The following is a 10003-nucleotide window of genomic DNA, read 5'->3' as shown; positions in this document are numbered from 1 at the left end:
TTCTCTCTTTGAGCCAATTAAAAAAGTATCCTCAAAATTTGGTGGCGCCCTCTTCACAAAAGCGCACTCTTTGCGAACAGAGTTACCCTACTTGAGTTTTAAAAAATCAAAGTGAAACTAGCAAGTTTTGGGATAAATTTCGGAAGAACGCTTTTTAAAAAATGGTTACGCTGACAAAAAACCTCTTCCGGAGGAAAAGGAGATGGTTTTCTTCGTTTAATTTGACTTTAGAATGAAGGGCGAGAGGACATTAAAATTTTAAAAACCCTAAAACTCCGCACTGAACGTACCCGAACTGCTGATGAACAGCAGTCGATCTGCGCACGCAAGGAGGTGCTATTCCTATTCTTCTTCTGGAAAAACGAAAGAGAGCTTCAAAACAGACTGCAGCGCCATCTGAAGCAAAGAGCATACTTCCTGCGGACACTTTTTAGGCTGAGTAGCCCATCTTGTCTTGTACTATCTTTGTGTGAACCGACCCTTGTGGAATGTCGAACTGACTACAAATCTCTGCCAGTGGAGCTTGTTTTTCAAACTTTTTGTCGACAGCCTGGATTATTTCGTATTTTTTTGTCAATTGAAATTGAAAGGCATTTTCTCTTGCGCTTGACATCGTTAGTGACAGTAGACACATTACGCGTGCGTGTTGCAAGGTTTCGGGCTAAATCGAGTTCTGCAGCACACCGCAGCCCTCTCTCGCTTCACACGCTGCGTGTGCTTGCAGTGACATGGCTTGCACTTGCAAGGGCTTGCTCCATCACTGCGTTACTCTTACTTTTTACTACACATTGTTAACGAGCCTTTGTCACTGCTATAACCGGTCGGGCTCCGATGGGGCCCTGTTAATGTTATTGCCGATAACTTTTAATAGAAGACAAAGAGTAGGAAAATTCGGGGATTTAAAAAATTCCTGTCATTACCATTATTACCGGGCCTGTTATATAATATGGTTTCCACTGTCATGCACAGTCGAACCTGTGTAAGACGACCACCCACTGTAAAGGAGAAAATGGCCGCATAAGACAGGTGTTCGTCTTAGGCAGGACTGATCAAGATGAAGAAAAACCATTCCTTTCTGAGGTCCCAACCGAAGGAAGCCGCATTGTTGCTGTTCTTTTTTTAAATTTTAAATTTGTTACATGTAGGCCTACTGCTTTTGTGCAAGGGTGACAATAAAATAAAACGAAATGTGTCAGACAAAGAGGATCAAGTGCTACGGTAAATCAAATACATGGGTCGCCACCACTCGGAGAACGAGCAACGCTTCAGTCACAAGCTCATGTTGACGTCCATTGTTGCTTTGTCACAGACTGGGTAAACAGTGACCACTCATCATTTCACTTACGATTCGTGTCTGGGTGGGGCTTGTGGGTTGTAAAGGGATCACACGCTTCCCTCACCAGCAGCTGAAAACGTGTCACCTTCCTCCTATTGGTCAACAGTGGGAGGGACTTACATAACAGGATCGGTTGGTGGTTTAGTTTTACTAGTTTTAGTTATAGTAGAGGTTTTACGGCGCTCGCAACTGCATAAGGTCATATGAGCGCCAGAAGATTAGAGGTGTTACAAGAGAGTAACAAACATAAAAAAGAAGGGGAGATAAAGACGATAGATGTTTGATAAGAAAGAAGGAGCAGCAAACCACACCAGAGCACCCGCCAACCACCCACTTGATCAGTTGGAGGGACTACATCACATACATACCTAAAAATAATGACAGGTGATTGGATTATCTTATGACTATGACGGCTCGCCCACAACCCATGCCCCTGGTGAATGGAGTCGCTATGGTAGCTGTCTACTAAGAGTAAGACAGGTGTTATTGTTTGGTGATAGGGTAAGTGTGTTAAAATATGGTGGCTGCGACCGCGTTGGACAGGTGCCCGTTTTACAGTTAAATAGAAAAAACGCAACGGAGAAATGGAAAGTAAAGTGGCCGTCATGGCAGGTTCGACTGTATTTTCAGTTCTGGTAGACTTTGAATTTTGCCCAAGCAACGGCCAAAGTCTGCTCTTATCTTTACAGATACAAAAAACAATGTATTATTTTGTCATTAATTTAGTGCTGGAAAAGGCAAATGTAAGAAAAGTGTAAGGGGGGGGGGGGGGGGGGCAAAAAAGGTGTAAGATTTTATTCGAACAGCCCCCAATAATAATCATTAATAGCGACATCCTGCAATCACTCACATAGACTCATAACACGTGTTGAGTTGAAACAGTGAGTCAGCACAATGTAAGAGGAAGAATTAGACGAAATACAAAAGAAACACTGACAATGAAAAAGAAGCAGGGGCAGACCACACAAGAATGTCAACAAAACACCCAAATATGACACTTCTAGTGGAGTGTTCTTCTTGACCTACAGTTATTTGCTACACCAAAACCACAAGGGCAACAATTACAGTGTTGAAAAGGGAACCGGACAACTTTTTTCGTCGTTATAATACGGTTTTACCGTGCTCCCAACTGCAACAACACAAAAGTCTGCTTCGGCTGTCAAGGCATCCCGGAAATAGCAGTTCACAAGACAGTGACAAACATACAAAAGGAATAGAGGAAAATGGCGACAGCAAGGATGAGGAAAGAAAAGGCAGCAGTTCCCCCTATGTTGTTTCGGCACAGTATAAGCATGATATTGATAACCAGCCCAGTTACAATTCTGCTGCACAATTTGTGGGTCCTTTCCATGATGAGTATTTGTGTCATACTGCCATTTCCAAACAACATACACTTCTGACTGAGTGTGTGCTGAGCTGAGCCTCTCTCTAAAAGAAGATGCGACACTTGGAGTAGTTGGAGACCGCTTCCTATCATTATATAATGCAGTATGCCGTCACCTCTTTCCCATGCTAGAAATCACCATTGCCACATTTTCTTTTAAAAAAATGTTCATACAAGAATTGCACCCCACAAAACAGAAGTAAACAAAGTAAAGGAAAGCAGTCTTAACATTGCATTATAATTAAACACAAGACTTAAAATAGGAAAAACAGTTACATCATTTATTTTGCTCTAAACAGCAGGCAATGTTCACAAAGTGTACATATTCACGTTCCAAAATGCGCAGTCTTCCATTCCAATCCTTAAATCTTTTTTAAACAGTATTCACAATATCTGACAACAAATCATTGACCAAAAATTGCGAATAGAGAACATTTTGACAACCATACTTCAGTGTTATCTGAATTCACACAACTGAATTTCTTTTATTATGTGAGTACTAAAATGCCTTTTGTCGAAATAAAATGAGATGTCTTAAATGACAAATGATTTATGGTGTAAAGGAGGAAATCAATACAAACCACCCTGGCCCCAAAAGCTTCAACTGTACATTCATCATCTCACCCTCTAAAAAAATTTTTTTTAATCCACTCTCACGTTACTGTACTTTGAAAATAACCTACTGTGGTCACAAAACTTTATACTCTACCTCAAGGAAGAGTGCGGCCATCTAAAAAAAAACAAAACAACCAAAACAACCAACGTTCTCATAAATTATTACTCATTGTCAACAATCAATGATGTGAGGTCTGAGTAAGAGGAGAGCTAAGTGCTAGAGCATTACTGACTAACACGCCATGACATGTACAAATCTTTGAATGCGTCAAAGCCAGCCAACACACCAGCACCAGCAACACCTCTGAGGATGTTGGCACCAGCTCCCTTCATCATGGACATGAAACCTTCATTCTTCATGATCTGGACAGCACAATCCATGGACCCCTTGTACTTGACAGCCTGTCCGGAGGTCATCATCATACGACGACGGATGGTGTCGATGGGGTAGGAAAGCAGACCAGAGCTCACGGTGACGGTGTAGCCAAGCAAGAAGGAGAGGACCACGCTAGCATCCTCCTTGAGCAGGATGGGTTTCAAGCTGTCGTACAAACCAAAGTAGAAGCCTCTGTACACGATGATGCCCACACAGGAGATAACAAAACCTCTGTACAGACCAACAAAGCCGTCGGACTTCAGGGTCTTCCTGTAGACATCGATCAAGCCGTTGAATTGACGCTCACCGCCACCCTTGCCGGCAGATTTGGCGTCGTTGGCCAAGCGAGTACGGGCGTAATCAAGAGAGTAGACAAAGCACAGGGACATGGCACCAGCGGCACCACCAGAGAAGATGTTCTTGGTGAACTTCATGGTATACGATTCATTGGGAGAGGATTTGAAAGCAGCTTTGATTGTGTCCTTGAAAGCGAAATTCAGGGCCTGAGTTGGGAAGTACCTCAGACAGTTGGCCAAGTTACCTCTCCAGAATGGTAGAAGACCCTCTGTTCTGAAGGTACGCACTGTGCAGTCTACCACACCCTTGTATGGTTCAGACAGCCGACCAGCTTTGATCATCTCATCTTGGTTCTGGACGAGGAGCTTGATTCTTTCAATAGGGGCGGCTGCAGTCTTTGAGATGACAGCAGCTACTCCTGACAGGGCAAAGTTCTCAGCAAATCCCAACTGGGGTTTCTTTGACATCTGAGGACGAGAAAGACAAAAATGCCAGGGATGAGAAGTACAATTGAAATTTTTAGTTTAGTTTCAGTCGAGGTTTTACGGCGCCAGAAGATTAGGTGTTACAAGAGATTAATAAACATAAAAAAGAACGGGAGATAAGGACGACAGATGTTTGATAGGAAAGAAGAAGCAGACCACACCAGAGCACCCACCATCGAAATTTGAAATAAAAATGGGGAAATATACAGGCTATATTGGCTAGCTTAGTTTAGTTTAGTTTTAGTAGAGGTTTTACGGCGCTCGCAACAGCATAAGGTCATATGAGCACCAGAAGATTAGAGGTGTTACAAGAGAGTAACAAACATAAAAAAGAAGAAGGGGAGATAAGGACGATAGATGTTTGATAGGAAAGAAGAAGCAAACCACACCACAGCACCCGCCAACCACCCACTTGGCAAGCTTAGCTATGGACAAGACTTACAGGAATTTAAGACTATAAGAGTGTCGAAATAGCTTGACACATGCACTCATGCAGTCAGTGAGCTAAATTACTGGACTAAAAAAAGCAAGGAGGGAAAAAACAAAACCCACCAACATAAAAATGTAATTTTTACTGCCTCCATCAACACAATTTTGATCAATTAGGAGGTGGTCTTCCAAACTGTCAGGGCCAACTACCAACCAAACACGCGTAACTGCACCACAGACATCAGTCCACCAACATACGACTTGAAGGCTGGTTGTTAATCCTCCAAGTGCCAAATACAATGCATTAATTTTCAGCTGACCTCGTTACCCAGGACAGCAGCCTAATGTCTCAGTGTTAATGGACGCACAGTCTACATTTAGCATCCTCGTGACATATTTCGGACGTCGGGTCTTCCATTATCTCACTGTTCTCATTCCCTCCCATTTTACTCCTAATTTCGAATAATCAGCAAATCTAATTTAAAAAGTGAAATTACTTGCCCTTTTAATTCATTTTGATGCTTACGCTTTAAGAGAGCCTAGTTCTATGTTTATTGATCGCGCAAGCCCAGCAAGGAAATACAAGTAAATTTGGTACCGACTGGAGCATGTTTTATTTCCAAATACGAATCTATGCAGCGCTTGTAGGCCTACCTAAAACTTTGTACAGAAGAATTTGGGTCGGGTAATTAGCATGTTGCACATGTAACGACATAAATAGGCAACCAGGAATGGCAAATTTTACCAACTTCCATCACATACATGGTACAGCACAGCGCTAAAATTACAAATTTTCATGACATACCAGACTCAAAGTGGTTAACCCACCAGGTATCATATGTCTAACATGAGGTTGCAGCCAGTTAGCAATTAAGGAATATTTTTTATCAAATTTAAAACAGCTGATATTTTCTTAAAAATTGACTGAGGTAAAAGAATAGTACCAAAATTCTCAGGAGACAGGCCTTTCATGGAACAGTTAAATTTGGCATAGAGCTACTTTGAAAATTTAGTTTCTGTTACATACTCAAAGACATTCAAATGAAGAATTTGCCAACATTCGTATTCGCATTTTTGTGTAATATTTCTATGGCATATCGTATTTCGGCTGTCATGGGCCGCTGCACCACAGAAAATGAAAAAGTACCAAGTACAGTCGAACCTGCCCTGACGCCGACGGCCACCCGTACAAATGACCACTTGCCAACCCCCCCCCGCGCGTTTTTTCGATATAATTTAACTGTAAAACGGGCAACTGTCCAACGCGGCCACCATATTTTAACACACAACACCTATCACACCAAACAATAACACCTGTCTTAGACGGCCACCTTAGTGACGCCATTACGTTTTGTCATAAATCATGCATTCGCCCCTGGCATTGTTGGCGAGCCGTCATAATCCAATCACATGTTATTGTTAGGTAATCCCTCCAACCGATCATGTTGCGTAGGCCCCTCCCCCTGTTGACCAATAGGTAACAAATTTTCAGCAGCTGGTGAGGTAAGCTTGTTCCCCCATAACCCATAAGCCCCGCCCAGAACTCATACACAAATCGTGAGATGAGTGGTCACTGTTTACCTAGTCTGTAACAAAGTAACAATGGACATCAACATGAACTTGTGACAGAAGGGTCGCTCGTTCTCCGAGTGGTGGCGACCCGTGTGTTTGTTTTACCATAGCACTCGGTCCGCCTTGTCTGACACATTCCGTTTTATTGTCAACTTTGCACAAAAGCAGCAACAAAAGAACAGAAAACCCAGCGAAAACAACAACAATGCAGCTACTTTCGGTTGGGACCTCAGAAAGGAATGGTTTGTTTTCTTCGTCTTCATCTTGATCAGACCTGCCTGAGACGGCCGCCCGCCTTATATGGCCACTTTTCTCCTTGACAATGGGTGGCCGTCTTACACAAGTTCGATTGTACACCAAACATCTCCACATTAACAGAGTACAATCACTATAACAGATATGGAGCCTAATTTTTTTCAAGACTGAGACCATTGCAAATCAGTATTTCATTGCCTCAAACACGATGATTTGTCAAAAACACCGAGAGCTGAACTGGCCGGCGTTGCACCGGTCCCTGGGGCAAACGAGTTGGCTCTTTACTGTAGTGAAGTGTACTGAGTGCTCCCCCTCGAGAGGGCACATGGTTTTAGATTTTCGCAGAAGGATTGATGCAAAATATTTCCAAGCCGATCACTTTATTCTAATAGAAAATAAACCGATCTTTCCATCAGTAGATGTACCTTTTTTTTTTTGAGCCGGCATTTTATATAGAGTCTATATTTCGTGATAAAAATTATCTTTGAAAACATTTATGTCATCTTTAACCCACTGGAGAAAAGCCTTTTTTGGGTCAGCATGCGCTGAAGACTGTCATTTTTGGGGGTATTTCAATATTTCAAACACCTTCCCAAAGCAGGGGATAGCTGGGTCTGGGTGAAGTACGGTGTGACTTTTAAAAAATGTCACTGAGGCGTTACGCTAGCCGTGAAGGCCGACCCAGGTCACCCCGAAGCGTTGCTGGCTAAAGGGGCTCTGGTGAAACCGTGACTGGCCTAGCAAGCAGACGGCGGATAATTGTTAGTTTTAGTAGAGTTTTACAGCGCTCGCAACTGCATAAGGTCATATGAGCGCCAGAAGATTGGGCCTAAAGGTTTTTTAGTAATTGTTTTACAGAGCTCGCAACTGCATAAGGTCATATGAGCCCCAGAAGATTAGAGGTGTTACAAAGAGAGAAACAAACATAAAAAAGAAGAAGGGGAGTTAAGGACGATAGATGTTTGATAGGAAAGAAGAAGCAAACCAAACCAGAGCCCCCGCCAACCACCCACAAAATCTAGATTTGAATAAAATCTGAAGTGCTTCCAATGCATTTCACACAATTCATGAGACAGAACAGAACTTTCAACCCTTCTCCAAACAGCCATGATAAATATCAAACAAAAGACAAAAGCATGACGAACAATTTAATCATTCTCACCCATGTCTACTTGAACAGAAATCAAGCCAACAAAAACCAATCAAGGATTTGTTTGAAAAGACAATACAACATAGAAAAACTAAAAGAAATGAATCGCTAGTTTTCAGTAAAATATCTCTTCATCATACTTTATGTTGCACTTAAGGCATCCAATTCTTTAAAGGCCTAGAATCTATAGTCTATACTATTAGATCATGATTTACAGTGCTCAGTTATTTTGCCCTTTTGTCCTCTGGGTGGGTCAGTCACAGGAAAGTCATATACTCACATGACAAGTATAAATGACAGAACCAAACTAAAACTAGTCACACACAAGTTATCTATGACAATACATTTGTCTTAAAAGAAACTATGAAAGAATGTGCAAAGTTGCAATCATTCTAATAGCCTACCCACTTGAGTAGAGGTGTGGAGTTAAATTCATATCTCTTGATAGTCCGAATTTGCATGCGTCTGATTTTCCAGACACCGGCCAACACTTCGATGTGTCGAACTGGACAGAACAGAGGAAAAACAAGAATACTCCTCCGGTCACTAAAATTGCTATTATCTTTGATTTTTAGACAAGGCCGTTGAAAATGTGTAAACAGTGATACAGGCAGCACGGCTCTTTCTTCCACCAAAAAATGACCGGTATGAACTTGAAAGACGAGAGGGTGTTCAGGGAAGTACGAGTATGAGGCAGATCTGCTAGATTCTATCAGTGAACAGAACTATTTCATTTTCTTAAGCTGGAAAACAAACACCAAGTAAAGAAGTAGCACACACAATCAACATAAAAAGTTAAGTTTAATCCTTACCTTGGTTAGTTTGTAGTTGCTGCAGGTCAACAGAAGGAATTGGCTGTGCGCCTGTCAGAATCTGCACCACGTCGTGATGGTCGCTGTAAATGAAAAGGACGAAAGCGAGGTTGGTAACCTGAAGGAAGGGATTGGTAATCCTGTCACGTGCCATTTCCTCGGCCATTCATTGGTTGGAGATGAAGGGCAAAGAGGGCAAACCCTTTTTTTTTTTGTCTTGCTGGTGACTTCCTGTTGCTTGCCAGATATTTGGCATGTTGTAAGTCAATTTTGTTATTATTCTACTAGGCCTATACATGCATGTATTTTGCTTCCTCCTTTATAATTTTAAAAAAAAGAAGACTTTTTTAGAAACAAAAATCATATTTCCAAGCACAAAAAATATTTTAGACTTTCTTTTTCAACAGTTCTGTGAGTGCAAACAAGGTAGAAAAAACAGGCTTTGTATTCTGGGATTGGGGCATAAAAATTGCAAAAGCTGCCCATATAAAACAAAAAAACAAAACAAAAAATTGTAGCCTGTGCATCTTGTGAAACTTATAGGCCATGGGCCCCCTTTAATTCTTTTTTTCAGTAGGAGCACTAAATTTATGGGCTATTTTTTAAATCAGGGTTGTCATTGTTTTGCTGTTGTAGTTCATTTTTTAAAAAATCGAGGTATGAAGTGAACGAAGAATTACATAGAGAAGAATTCTCAAGTCGAAACTACAGAAGTAGAGCCTGCTCATCGTTTGGGTAACTGCTCATTGTAGAAAAAAAACAATGATAAAAATGTTTTTTTTAATGAAGGGAAAAATGCAGTCCATCCGAAGACGAACAAGGATCATCACTTATCAGAAAATTCACCATCCATTGAATCCTCCAGTGCTCTGTATTTAGTTATAATTTTCGTTCATACACAAGATGACCGCAGACTGACCTCTACGACCGAGGCCCGCGTCTACGACCCTACCCTTGTCCTGTCTTGTGGACCCATTCCTACTGCCTGTCAGAAGTGTTGATAGCGCAGTTTATGTCTGCTTGTCTAAGCAGGTATTAACCTTAAAGGAATTGTATTCGTTCTACTCCAGTGACTTTAGACACTGTGATTGTTTCATTAATTGGGTCTTGCATGGTAGTGCAGAAAATTCAATTACGGAATTTGTTTGGACGATCGGATAAGTTGAAAACTAGTGGTATAAAACTTTATCAGTAGCCGATAGTATATTGTACACATTCACAGATATTGGCAGACCTCAACATAGATTTTTAGTTCTTTGAGCTCCAGACTCGCCACCCCCCACCCTCCCACC

The 10003-nt window shown here is 41.6% G+C and overlaps 1 protein-coding gene across 1 annotated transcript; it reads right to left on the bottom strand.

The window, feature by feature from the left end:
- Window positions 1-2980: 2980 nt before the first annotated feature.
- On the bottom strand, window positions 2981-8845 carry LOC101857978 (ADP,ATP carrier protein 3, mitochondrial). Its single transcript, XM_005107417.3, has 2 exons — window positions 8712-8845; window positions 2981-4475 (listed from the first exon to the last, which is right to left on the bottom strand). The coding sequence occupies exon 2, from the start codon at window positions 4473-4475 to the stop codon at window positions 3561-3563; it is 915 nt and encodes a 304-aa protein (XP_005107474.1). The 5' UTR covers window positions 8712-8845; the 3' UTR covers window positions 2981-3560.
- Between the last annotated feature and the right edge of the window lie 1158 nt (window positions 8846-10003).

This window comes from Aplysia californica, unplaced genomic scaffold, assembly GCF_000002075.1.
Source record: "Aplysia californica isolate F4 #8 unplaced genomic scaffold, AplCal3.0 scaffold00602, whole genome shotgun sequence".
Classification (NCBI taxonomy): Eukaryota; Metazoa; Mollusca; class Gastropoda; order Aplysiida; family Aplysiidae; genus Aplysia; species Aplysia californica.
The sequence above is the reverse complement of the archived record's forward strand: the minus strand, read 5'-3'. Positions and strand labels throughout refer to the sequence as shown.